Below are 14,347 nucleotides of genomic sequence, written 5' to 3'. Positions count from 1 at the left end.
ACGAATAGCCCAGCAGTTGGAGTCATGGGAATGATACCCTTATCAACATTTCTTAAATAGGTATATAATAAACACGGGCAATTTAACACATACTAGGGACGAATTGACAGTGCATATTACCGTTATGATGCCGACTGAAAGAAAAAACTTAACACTAAGAGACGTTTCATAATTTATGGCGGGGTGGGTGTGTGGGTGTGTTGATGATGATTTTAGGGGTCATCCATTTTGTTCTGGGAGAGCTAGGGGTCATCAATTTTGTACACACGTACTAGTGGGGTCAGCAATTTTGTACATAAAAATATGTTTAAAATTATGCTTAGAAATTATGGGAAGGGAGGGTGGTCAATGATTTTGTACATGACACGCAGGGGTCGCTAACTTTGTACATAAATTTTAGGGGGCATTCACATTGTACATGCTCCTCCATAAAAATCATCACACCCACCCCCCCAGCCATAAATTATGAACGGTCTCTAAGATGAAGAAATACAGCTTTGATTTTTATCACAGCAACGTCAACACTTAAACATGAAATGACCTCGTCAGCAGTGATCAACAAGATGTTTTACATACTCGCCAGTTTCAACACATATATGATTGCTCAAACCACGTGCACTTCAAACCATTTGAATGAAATCAACATCTCAACGTATGTGGACGCCGTTTTGTGTCAAAGGTCGCCGATTCATCGTAACGATAGTAACTTGAAGAGTTCGCGTAAGAGCTGTCAAAATACAATTCTGAAGACAGAAAATGTTTGCATTCTGATACATCAGATCTTCAAAGACACCAGAGTGAGTGAGTAAGTTTAGTTTTACGCCGCACTCAGCAATATTCCAGCTATATGGCGGCGGTCTGTAAATAATGGTCTAGACCAGACAATCTAGTGATCACCAGCATGAACATCGATTTACAACAATTGGCATACAATGACATGTGTCAATCAAGAGAGCGAGCCTGACCACCCGATCGCGTTAGTCGGCTCTTACGACAAGCATTGGATACTGAAAATCAATTCTCAACCGGATCATCTAGGGTTAAAGAAAGCAGAGGATGAAACGTGTTCGTGTTTTTGTTTTCTGTTGTGAATAGAGGTATGACATAAACGTCGGTATCGAGCTGAAGGTCATGGGTGGTTTGGTAATCGACGTCAGTAGTCACGTATGCAGTATGCAATGCGCATTACGTGCAATGACTCAGCGCCAGTTTTATGACTGCTGTAGTTTGGTTCCACAATGTTTTTGGGTCACTAACCGCACTATCAATGCTGTTGCTTTTGGAATGTAACACTCCCATGCTGCATAATAAACGTACTTTAACCACCTCGTGAACAATAAGGCGGCCGCACCTTGTGAAACATTACTAGCGTTGTCTATTGAAACTAATGTTGATATGCTGATTCGTTATTTCGCAATGTTCCCGCTCTTTCACTTCCCGAAATATCAACAGAACGATGATGTCGCCTGTGGACCAGTAAAAATAGATCCAATATGTGTTGTTTGGACTGTTGTATAACATCGATTTATTGTATTTATTGAAAAACAACCAATTGCAGACTTTTCAACATTAAATCTATACATGTTTCATGATCAAGGAATACCATGGAATTATATATGTTATTTGGTGATATGTGTTTTGAAACAGGTCGCTTGATGTATAATAATAATAATAATCGCTTGATGTATATATTGCCACACCTACTGTACATGTACGTCACACCAACAGGATGATCGGGTGACGGCATATATATGTATCCAGTGTGATTCAGATTTCGTCCGTAGCATCGAATATTGACGATGTCTGGTCTTCACCAAAAGGTGGGCGGTTCGTGTCCTACTGGTGTCACCCGTGACAAAGCGGTGTCACCCGTGACAAAGCCACCAGAACAAGTGCTGATGAACCACGGATCGAACTGAAGAGTCAATTCACGGATCCTGAAAAGACAAGGGAACGCATCTCTACACCCGCCTACAGTATACACACAGAATGAAGACCCATGAAGATCCGGGTTAGAATTGATCTTCAGTAACCCATGCTTGTCGTAATAGGCGACTAACGGGATCAGGTTTGCTGACTTGGTTGATACATGTCAGCGTATCCCAGTTACGTAGATTGATGTTCATGTTGTGGATCGTCTGGTTCAGACTCGATTATTTACAGACCGCCACCATATAGCTGGAATATTGATGATTGCTAGACTCACTCACTCACTCACATAACATGAATAACGGCAATAATAAAGGGCAAAACTTGTTAAACAGTATGAGTACTTTGAATGGCGAACGAATGACATCTCTATCATACTTATTACAGACGAGATTCTAATACTGAAAATGTATCCTTCTAAAACTACCCCTAAAAGTCACATTTGATCAAACAGCAGATCCTGATGTATTTGTCTTTTCCCGTGATGCTAGGCGACAACATAGAGCACCACGTCGTTGTAGAGTGTCTGGTCACTTTCATTCATATCATATATTGTGTCAAGTACACTGTCGATTTTGACATAGTCATCATCATATGAGTTTGACCATTCATTGAGAGCCTTGTAGATTTGCTCTCTGACATCATCAGCTTCTTCTTGTTGGATCTGGTCACATCGACTGTTTATAGCTGAGTGATACTCTTTGTTTCCTGTAAACCAACAATTATGACTGAGTGACATACAAACATCATTCTCGTTTATTCAAAGTATTCTGTTGCGATAAATCCCCTGGGACTATTCGCTGCAGTGTCTTCGTTTTCTGACCTATTCACAGGTCCCGACAAAAGTGCGTGAGAGTGAGAATGGTGTTACACCGGTTTCAATATTCCAGCAATATTCCAGCAATATCACAGCGGGACACCAGAAATGGGCTTCACACATTATGTCCATGTGGGGAATCGAACCTGTGTCTTCCATGTGTCGAGCGAACGCTTTAACCACTAGGCTACCCCACCGCCTATATGTATATAGAAATTGTAAAAGGGATATCAAGAATTCTTGTATTAAGGATATTTCGCTTATATGAGGACGTGCATGCGTGTGTATGTGGTTGCTTGTACTAGCTCAGACTTAAGCTGGTTTTATAGTGCTAGCTCACTGAGATGTCATGCCGCAGTGAAGCATGAATACTCCCACTCAGACACATTATACTGACTCCGAGCCTACCAGTCCTTGTTGTACCCATTAATGCCGACCGCCAGGCAGGGACCAACAAGTACCATATTTTAACGTCTTTTGGTATGACGCGGCCGGGGATCGAACCCGCGATATCCCGCTCTCTGGGTGGACGCTCCAACCACTACACCACGGAGGCGGTCTGCCATTATGGAAATTGTTTTTATTGCATTAACAGAAAGTAATTTGCACCCTCGCTACGCACATTCGACCCAATGCACAACTCCGAATTTTGAAATGTCCACTCTAATCTAGATAGTAGTGTGTACTGGAATGCAACACGAATACGATAACCAAATCAATCATTGCTAATTGCATGGTTTCGTTTATTGACCTGAATAATCACTATAACCCTGAACGATTTGGGTTATATCATACAGACAGTTGACAGTACCTGTGTACTAATACAATCACCATTACAACAAGACACCTCTTCAGTGTTTGCCATTACCCCTGAAAAGCTGCAGGCCCTATGGTCCCAGAACCATAAAACGTCGTGGGTCCTGATCAGAATGTGTAGGCCCTATATTTTAATGTGGAAATAACACTCTTAGTAATTGGGGCTGAAAAAACTGCCGGCCATAAGGACCTGCCAAAACCAAAAGCTGTGGGTCCGAGTGGTTTCAGTCGGCTTCTGCCCTATGGGCCGACGTTAATTTCGAACGCTGTAACTCATCCCAGGCAACAGTGAAGGCATTTTTCATGTGGAGGTCTTTCCTCATGTCTTACCTCAAGTCACACAGTGTATCACAGTGTTACTACAGTCGACCACAACACGCCTCCTCAGATGATAATCTGTTAACTTAGGTCACTTTGAAATCACTGTCTTTGATAATCTCTTAAAGGTAACTTGATGCTGAGTGTCCATGACATGGCAACTGTGCAGTTGGTTCTCAGGCGTGACGTAATCCCTGAATAGAAGCGACAAAACCCGTTCTACGCCCATAAGAAATCTGTGCGAAAGTACAATTGTGACTGTACCATGAGTATAGATTTATTTCAGCAGTATCACAAAAGCCATTACTCTAATACGCCACCACCCATGTAATACTGCACGTCCGACAGCCTTATTGAATAAAGTACCCATCCCACTTCGGTAGATACAATGCAATGCACGATAATGGATTTTTATGAATGCCGATATTGTTACATCACTGTAATTCAAGTATGTGGGAGTGGTCGTCAAGGCCAAAAACAAGCTGTTTACAACGTACATAGCTTCTACACACATCCACCCAGAATATATTACGTGTCGCTATATATTCATATTCAGGGAGGAAAATGTTTAAGCCTCATCACTCGTACATCAACAGCGGTCGATACTATAACTCGATTCAGTTATAACAGTTACTTCACTTTCGAATTGGTTGCCGTCTTCAGAAAAAAGTTAATTTATTATAAATATATCCTCCATTGGATTATGTGACTACTGCCAAAAATTTATCAATATTGTTCAATTCATTCATGTACGTTCCTTTCTGTATAGTCTAGAATATATAAAGGAAAGCAGAGTATGCAGATTGTTCTGAGGCCATCTGACTGAAAATGTTTTCTTGGGATAAGTGCAAAAACCTTCCACTGATGTCTCACATGTATTTATTTGCCTCGCACGTAGTGCCTGACTTAATGCTGACTCAGAACGTTTGGTTTAAAGATAAGTGTTATTTCGAATGTTATCACTGAAGTCATAGTTGAACGCAGTAAATAATATAAAATTGTTTACTTGCTTAATATTTTGTATTTCTAGCACATTGTGTCTTGGAAATGGTAATTTACGTTATAATGCTATACGGAATTGTTTGTTTGATTGTTTGCTTAGCAATATTCCAACTGTATATGGCAGTGTTGTGGGCACCACAGGCAGTCATGTGATTGACATCACCACTCCACGAAACTAGGTAGGGTACGATACATATTGCATCAACCGAGTGACAGATCTGGACCTATCTATCCCCACACGATCCCGTTAGTCGCCTCTTATTGCGAGTATGGGACGGCAAAGTTTGATCCGGGTGTTTAACAGACTTCCCAAGATGTAACTGGAAATCTTTCAACGTGTTTACGCTGACGGAGTGTGTAGACAACAACTACAACGCAAGGCACCAAGTACAAATGTAGTAATCTCGTGAAAGTAATGCATCACACAGTCCAGCTGCGAACGCGGGCCACACAAATATGAAGCGATGAATGAAAACGCGGATTTCAGGTTCGCGGTAACACACGTTTTCGGATCCAGGTGTAATTTCGGATCTCCATGTTTTCGGATCGTCCGTTGTGTATGTTCGGATCCTATGTATATTACGGATACGTAACGTTTTGTGGTTGTCAACGACTGTTGAAATCTCTAAAGTGGAGGTAAAATCCGAGAAGTGTAGTCTCTGCTAAAGAAAGCGTTGATTTCGTCGGCGAATGCTGTTGGGATCCGAAATTACAAGAAACCCGCGCCCTCGCCATATTACCAAGTGTAGTATCTGGTTAACCAGCACATTCCGGGAGCTCGTCTTGTATTTCAGTCAGCGGCAGTGATGACAGCGAGTGACCAGGACAGACCACGCCACAATTATGGTTGCGTGATTACGTACATCGCCAACCCGGTTAGCCAGTTTGTTTGTGGGTAATGTTTGAGCGCCGACAGCGCCATTCACGCACGCAAACCGTGCGCGTTGCAGGTGTAGGTATACGCAGTTTTACCTGTAAGTAACGCAGTTCACACTCTGCATGGAGTTTAATGAATCAATACACGTTGATATGATATCTGAAGTGCGCTGATCTACTGAAATGACATCAATGTTGATTTTCATTATTTTGCTGGATTTCAAGTTTAGCATTAACGGTTGTCTCCCTTTGATAGGTAGGCTCATTGTCAGGCTATTTTTCAGTCTGGTGATTTTGTAGACCTTACGATATTGGTGTATTGTGTCTGTTAAAATTTAAATAACAGATATTCACATTTCTGTGAAAATAGACCTCAGGACAATAAAAAAATGTGACTGTAGAGATTTCCAGCTGAGATCCTGACGGATTTTCAAGGTATTACAAGCGTTCGTAAAATATATACATATGTGAACGGCTGGTTGAAAATCGATCTCAGACACTCAACCAGCATTCAATGTCCCATCTCAAACAAAGGAATTCTAAATTTTTGAAGCACACAAGGTTTCCATCGGGTAATTATAAATGGGAAACGTGGGTTGTATATAACATAAAACACCAGCTGATCTGAAATCGGCTGAACATAACCTGCTTATCGTTAGAGTTTTTAAGCGACTATATTGATTCGGTATCCGGGATCGGTGAAATGTTTGTTTGTGTGTCTTTAAGGCCCTGGTTGTGAGGGTGTACGTAAGCACAATCACATGATTGTCGGCTCCATCTCAATCTTGAACCTCGAGCTCCGTTTCCATTGGCATCCAGAGCGCCTGTGACACAAACGAAATTATCAGTCCTCCGCCATATGTTATACTAGTTATTTAACCCTTTGACCCCCGACCCCCGACCCCCAGAATTAACATTGTCAAAATATACAACGTATGCTTGGGCCTATGTCCGAATCAAGCGTAGATTACTGTCTGCATCAAAGAAGATATTTACATGTAATAACTGTCTTTAATGTGCATACTTATTATCTCATATTATGACATCATAATACCGTGCGTATATGGTAAAAGAAACAAAGTTATTCAAGTTTCTGTATAATTATTTCATGATGTTAAACATGCTTGAATAAATAACTGTCACTGACTAAGAAAAATATTTTATTTCACAAAACACATTAATATACAGTATCTAATAGAAACAACAGTAGAGTTTGATTGGTGTACTCCTTGTCTTAACATCTATGCTGGTATTTCACAGATATTTTTCAGTTATACTACATATTTGTTTAAGGGGTGAAACAAAAAAGTACGTTATTAGAATGAATTTTCTTATATCCACAACATTTGTTGTTGAAATCAGTTCGGAAAGATTATACACTTATTCCTCTGAATTATGAAAACGAATACTATGCAATCAGCCTTTAGCCGTAAGAACGCAAGAAAAAAAATTCTGGAATGTAATTCATGATGTATTCACCTGTGTTGACATATGACCTTCACGACAACAAGGAAAGACCTTTCTTCACTAACTGCAGTAAACACACCCATTGGCAACATAAACGCTCTAAATGCCTAATCGAACATCGGCCTATAGAAGTAAATTTAGTTTTTAAAGTGAACGATCAAGAAAAATGGACTGTGTGACGGATACATATAATGTGTCCCATCACATCTGTATCTAGAACAGTTTTCACCCTCAGCGTGAACCTTTCGGTCTGAAAGGACCCAGGCGTGAAACCAGAAACTTAAAAGCCCCATATGTTTTGTCTCTTCCATCCAACGAAAATGTCAAAATTCCGTCTACTAGCATACAGCTTAACTGCCAGTATTATGTATGCACGTAAACTGAAATGACATGAAAGGGAAGAGACGTTTACATTCAAGGGGTGTATTTTTTAAATAAATGCATCCATACATAATGCCTACTTTTAAAAATGTATCCCACAAGTGGTAAAGGGTATTAATAGTTCGTGAGTTACATATGTAATATGTCTAAAAACGATTTTCCAACCTCTTTACAACATTAAACCAAAATGATTTTTATGTTAAATAGCATTTAACATTTGTCAAGAGGAGACCGTGTAATATCTTCTGTAGGTATTATCAAATCATAGACATAAATACGACTATCTCACGCCATGGTCCTTCCCATAATCGGAAATGATAGATTCCACATTTCATCACATATATGTGGAGGGATTTTTCTTTGAAATGTTCTTCACACATACATTAGGGAAGAGATGTCAAGACAGGAAAGCTGATAGTGATGGTTTCTGTATACAATTTGCTTAAAAGTGAGTGCCGCTTGCAGAAACATACCGGCATTATCACGTCGAGGGACACCATAAATGGGCTTCGCATATTGTACCCATGTCTAGAATCGAAACCGAGTCGTAGGCGTGACGAGAGAACGTTTTAACCGTTAGGATGCCCCACCGCCCCCTATTTCACACTAGGTTTACGAGACCAATAGACAAAGAAATGGACTTCACACATTGTACCCATCTGGGGAATTCGCGTACAATAATATGGTACTTAGAGTTAAACATGTGGAAAACTACATCACACCAAATGCATGTTTGTAGACATGTGATTATTTGTGATTATCAAAGCTAACTGGTCAGATGACGCTGCTTTGAGCCATGTTGCAGCAAAATGTAAATTTAAAAAAAAAAATTAATAATGTAACATCACCAGAAAGGCGTGTTTACCTTTCATGATCAAAAATGAAAAATATCCTGCGTGCGTATTTACAATAGTGGAATAAAAGCGACACAACCCGTTCCACGTTCATAAGAGATATGTGCTAAAAGCAGAGTCGAGTGTACAATTGTGACCATATCATGAGTATGTATTTGTTTCAGCAGTAGTAGGGCTATTCGATGTTGTATGTAAACAAATCGAGTCTGGACCAGACAGTCCAGTGATTGCCACTATGCATACGATGACGATGTGTTTATGAATCACTATGAAATAGTGATGATAAAAGGTGTTCGCGAAAAGATGAGCGTATCCTGACTCACAGATGGCACCCGTCATAAACATATTTATTATGCTAAATCGAGTCAGTTGTTTACCTGAACTAATTCGGGAACGTGTGGCATAAGTCAACATAGGGCATTACATAAATTTTGTCACTGATGCATCAAATTTGGAATATCAAATAAAAAATTTAGAAAATGACTGACGTCAATCCCTACTTAAGTACAACTGTGAACCTAGAGACGAACACTGCCAGAACAAGAACCCCGAACTTGATGAGTGGGGCATCTGTTGCCAGCACAGTCATGCATCCTAGGACAAAGACCGGCAGGATGATGTACAGCAGAAGGATCCCTGCAGCCTGCTGCAAGAGAAGTTCAAAGTCCTCCCTGTAGTACATAAACGTCCTCTTCAGCTCGTTCCTGATGTCCCCGTTGCAATCATTGTTATCTTCATCTGGGACACAAAACGTAGAATATACTTTCTATTAATGCGAACATTTAATAAAACATAGGTTTGTTTGTTCCCAGCTATATTGCAGGGGGTCTGTAAATAATCGACTCTGGACCAGCACAATCTAGTGATCAACGAACATGACCATCGATCTACTCAAATGGGATACGATGATATGTGTCAACCAAACCAACGAGCCTGACCACCCGATCCCGAACAGTGGTCGATTAGTCGCATCTTAAAACAGGCATGGCTTACTGAAGACCAATTCTGATCCGCGATTTCACGGCTAAAGCCTATATAGATAATTAATATTGATGTGTGTTGTTTCTAGAAGATGAATATTACTTCCGATATTGCAACATTCTAATATACAAGTACATGATGTAACCTAAACACCCCAAACCCCAAATAGATAGTATTGATACCGAAAAAGATCAATATGTCTACTCATAATCCATGAATTAAATAAAACGTTTGACGCTGTAAGGGCTAAATATATTAACCAAAATATTGAAATTTGCAAGCTGGTAATATATTAATCTATTTGCTCTATAATGGACAAAGTAAAAATTGCATGTTGCCTCTGGTTATAGTCATGATGTGTTGATTGTCAGTTTACAGAACATACCAGAACACGAGTCCATATCTGAATTGCTTGTTGCTTCTGTTGGTCTCGTGAAGTTGTTGACAATGACATTTCCTATTTGAAAACAGATGTAGATTCATAAAAATAGTTCAAATATGAACGTCGACGCCATGGAATAAACAGTGCTGATTACCCACAGAAACAAACTCCACAAATTTGAAAAAATAAACAGGAAACATTGCGGTGAAACTTTTAGGAATGGATCGTTGGAAAACATTGCAATGCTTAACCGTAATACCTTTTGTTTTCTTGTTGTTTACGCCATTCAACAATATTTCAGATTTGTGACGCAGATCCATACATAACGAATCGGGACCAGACAACCCTGTTATTGACATAAAGATCTTCGATATGATGACCCGTGTCAACCAAGTCAGTTGGCTTGACCTCCCGATCCCGTTATTGCCTCTTGCGACAAGCATGGGTTGCTGAGGACCAATTCTAACGTCTAGTGTTAATTCAATGTAACATTCATGAAAAGGCCAGAGATTACCTTGATGGGCTGGGCCGCTGCTTATACCTGCAGCATATGACGTATCCACTGTTCCCCCAGCTACTCCTGTCATATAGATTTGAGCAGGATCTAGTTCAGAAAGGTAATTCAATTTGAAACAGTTTGAACATGAGATGATATTCACATTTAGCTTCCATTTATTCGATCGACATGGGAACTACAAGTACATTCGAATAGTGAACATTTACTGTCTGTTGTTCTGTTTTGACACATCCCGTTAAATCTTACAATGTATTAATTAAAGTATCGTGGCAATACACCACGCTCGATAAACTTGCATATTGAGTGGCAATATATTATAAGGTATATTTACTTATATTTTAATATCTACACTATGTTTCCAACAGTGACACACTCACCTGACTCCCATCGTCTCGTAGGACCAGCCAAAGGAGGCTCTGTAGAAAACATGTTTAAAGTAGAAATCCATTACTAAGACCTATCAATACAGTCACATTGAACAAACACATCATGCTCTCCTTTTCGGGGATTTAGTTCACAGGTGTGTACTGCTCAAAAGCGTTAGGGATGACTGGTCACGATTCCTGCAATGTCGTTGTTTTGTAAATTGAGACTCTGAGTGAAGTGAATCAACCATACATTATTCCAGTGTGCAATGAGGAATATAAGAACCATTTTTTTACAATATACTACTTATAATCGAGTTTACGCTTTATTTATAAAGCAAAAACACAACAAAGGCACAATGCCTGATTAAGCTTTCATAAAAACCTTCAATCATGACAAAATAAGAATATAAATAACATTTGGCACAAATGGAGCAATGAAAAGAATAATTTAACATCAACTCAGAGGTTACTAGTTTGAACTACTTTCTTCACTCTCAAAAAAAGCCCTGAGATTTTAGACAGCAACTTGACCTGGTCAGGACATATCAGGGATCATTGGTCAAAATATTTAAAACATTCTGATCCAAAACATTGCGAAACACTTGAACAAAAATTAAGAACACAACTTCAAACCGAACTTAACAAACCAGTAAAATTAAAATCTTTGAAGGGCATGTAGAAGTGGCATGCATAAGAAAAGCAAGATTTATGGATGTCAACTTCATTCACAATATAGAAGTTGACATCAATAAATCTTGCTTTTCTCAGTTAAATGTAATTTTCACCACTATCATTCCCACAACCATTACCACAGTTGCCACAATCATCAAGATTTCCGAGTGTTACGAAGTTTTCCGAATGCATGTCAAAATACCGGTTTTCGATCAGCGTATCGCAATACGTATCGTTTTCATGTCTGAACCGGTTAATACCGGTAAACCGGTTATATTGCGCAGCCCTAATTAAAACTCACATGAATGTATCAATGTCTCGTCCATCCCACTAGGGTAGCGTTATATTCGTGAAATAAATCAACAATTTTGGTTTTAAATGAAACAACTTAAGTTCAATAACAGTATATGAATTTAAACTCTTACCTTTTAAGGATCTATACCCAGCTTTATAAAATCTTAATTCACACATAAGTTTAGACATATTTCTTGAAGTTTATATATCACACTTGTGACATTTGAGGTGGTGGGTTAGCCTAGTGGTTAAAGTGTTTGCATTGCTCGTAACCCACAAGGTTATAATGTGTGAAGCCCATGTCTGGTGTTCCCCGCCGTGATATTGCTGGTTAAAAGCTAAAAGAGCGTAAATCGCCACTTTCCTACACTGTGTTTTCTTACCAGTCTGTCGTATGTCCGGGACGCTTTGGCTAGAAGCTTGGTACTGAAGCTGGGCGTGGCAGCAGCAAGATCCTCTTCTGGTCATGCCAGGACCAACATCATGGCCATACTGCCATGCAGCTGAATAGGCACGTTGGCGGGCCGGGGGAGTCCGTTAACGCCCCGTGGTGATCCGGTGACTGTTATCAGTAACAAGACTGATTTATTGTATATTGACAAGACAATATAGCGAGACAATAAAGAAATGGAAGTGTTATACAATTCATGCACTTGCACGAGTGCAGCTCTGTGTCATGTCGAATGAACCTTTTATACCCTCATTGACAGTTAAACCACAAGCGTGGCTTTTCTGGGATACATTTTCTATCTTCATTCTTGTAGTTTCAAAAGTCGTTCTCCAGTTTTCAAGTTCAGTAAAAACAAGAAAAAAAAAACCAAAACAAAGACATCATACCCGCCACGAAAACAAAAATGGAGACTTAGGCAATCAAATTGTGTCCACATTCATATAATGACGCTTGTTGGCATATCTCATTTTTGATAACCCACATATAAGTACATATAAGAACCATATGGTTGGAGCCCCCTGAGTGTATTTTAGAATATATAAAAGTATACATGTTAGCGCCTTTCGCAAGAAATAGCGGAATGTGTCAGCTCAGTACTTACTGTAAATACATCGTTACTGTCATTACTGGATTCACATGATGACACTTCCCCAACTTCCAACGGATGTGCTGTTCAATAAAAAATTAAGCAAAGAGTAACCACTGTCCTTTACCCGTTAACAGTGCAGCGATGGCACTAATAGTTATGCAGTGATATACAAGTGATAGCTTCACATCTAATATGAGCATGTATTCCGTAAACTATGAACATTCTGAAAAGTATCTGTTGTGTCTGGTTGTTGTTTAAAGCCGCACTCAGCAACGTTCCAGCTATCTAGCGGCGGTCTGTAAATAATTTTATCTTACCTCACACATAAATGTCGCTTTCTGATTGGCTGAGCACTCTTCTATTATTTTCAATGTACCCCGCTTACAAGCGAGTAACATTTCAATGTACCCCGCTGTCAATGGCAACTCATTTGGTACGTCGTGGTAATAATTCTTTATCTCGAATTACATTGAATCACGTAATGATGTGCGGAAATTACCGATGTTTTGCGAATGCACATCGACGGAAGGGGAGATAACTCCAAATCTGTTTTTGTTGTCAGCAAAAACTAGCGATGGCTACGAAATGATTTGTACCCAAGCTTCAAACAATTCAAAATTAACATTAAGGTGTTCGTTAAGATAAATACGTTGTTCACTTGTTCCTCGGGGCCAATGGGTTAATGTACTCTCGATGTTTGTTTATGTTAAAATCAAAAATCGAGGGTACATCAAACAGCATGCCCCTCGTGACCAGTGGACAACTTATAGTGTTTGGACCAGACAGTCCAGTCATCAGTGTCATTTGAATCGATGCAAAACTATTTGCGAGGTGTATAACAAAAACTGATAATGTGTTATCTTAAGTATCTAGGTGAAAATGAGTTTGACAATCTCTCAGATAGATATCTACCGAGATGTAATCTCTATACTATTAGGTTTTGAAAGAGATAACAAGCAACCTGTTCGAAATGAAGTGTAAAGTGTTGTGTAAAAATTATGTTTTGATGTTTTTATGTGTGTGAATAACATCCTATTTTATCAACAGGTTTTACCTGAACCTCTTTCCTGGTTTGATTTCGCCGGTCGAGTCTCCCTTCTAAAACAGATCAAAATGATTGTCAGTTGATGAATCGAGGTGATGTTAAAAGGGTTTAACGTCGTTTTCAACATTACTACACAGAGGCAACGTGAATGCACGTGTGTGTGTGTTCTTGCTCGTGCAAACTCTGACTTACATCGTTGTTATATTGTCTACCCACTGAGATACCATGCCACAGTCTATCATGGATACCACACAGACATAGCATTCTGACTAAATAGGATTAAGTTTGGTTTATCCACTCTGAATCACAGGTCATCGTGTCTTTGCGAAGATAAAAGATATTTAAAAAGAAAAATGAGATGACCCCCGACTCGAAAGTGCCTTACTCTTCCTGGGGAATGGATCCACTGAAATTAGAAATACGAAACGGCGTCAAATCATCTCGTCAGGTTGTCAAGAGATGTCATATTCTACTCCTGCAAAATACGAATGGAAAATATGAATTAAGAGGCCACATAAGATAAATAATACCTGTCATAAAGATTGGTAGCCCATGATTTCTTTTGTTTCCTTATGTAAGCTGTTTTTG

General features: G+C 39.4%; 1 protein-coding gene across 1 annotated transcript; it reads right to left on the bottom strand.

Moving 5' to 3' along the window:
- Positions 1-8,730: 8,730 nt before the first annotated feature.
- On the bottom strand, positions 8,731-12,795 carry LOC124278921. The gene is made up of 6 exons (XM_046714752.1): positions 12,727-12,795; positions 12,058-12,236; positions 10,718-10,756; positions 10,338-10,427; positions 9,827-9,898; positions 8,731-9,198 (listed from the first exon to the last, which is right to left on the bottom strand). Exons 2-6 carry the CDS (start codon positions 12,140-12,142, stop codon positions 8,957-8,959), a joined length of 528 nt encoding a protein of 175 aa, XP_046570708.1. The 5' UTR covers positions 12,143-12,236; positions 12,727-12,795; the 3' UTR covers positions 8,731-8,956.
- Positions 12,796-14,347: the final 1,552 nt, after the last annotated feature.

The sequence above is a fragment of the Haliotis rubra genome, unplaced genomic scaffold, assembly GCF_003918875.1.
Source record: "Haliotis rubra isolate DU_JTF1 unplaced genomic scaffold, ASM391887v1 Scf2431, whole genome shotgun sequence".
Classification (NCBI taxonomy): domain Eukaryota; kingdom Metazoa; phylum Mollusca; class Gastropoda; order Lepetellida; family Haliotidae; genus Haliotis; species Haliotis rubra.
This window is presented reverse-complemented; position numbering and strand designations above follow the sequence as displayed.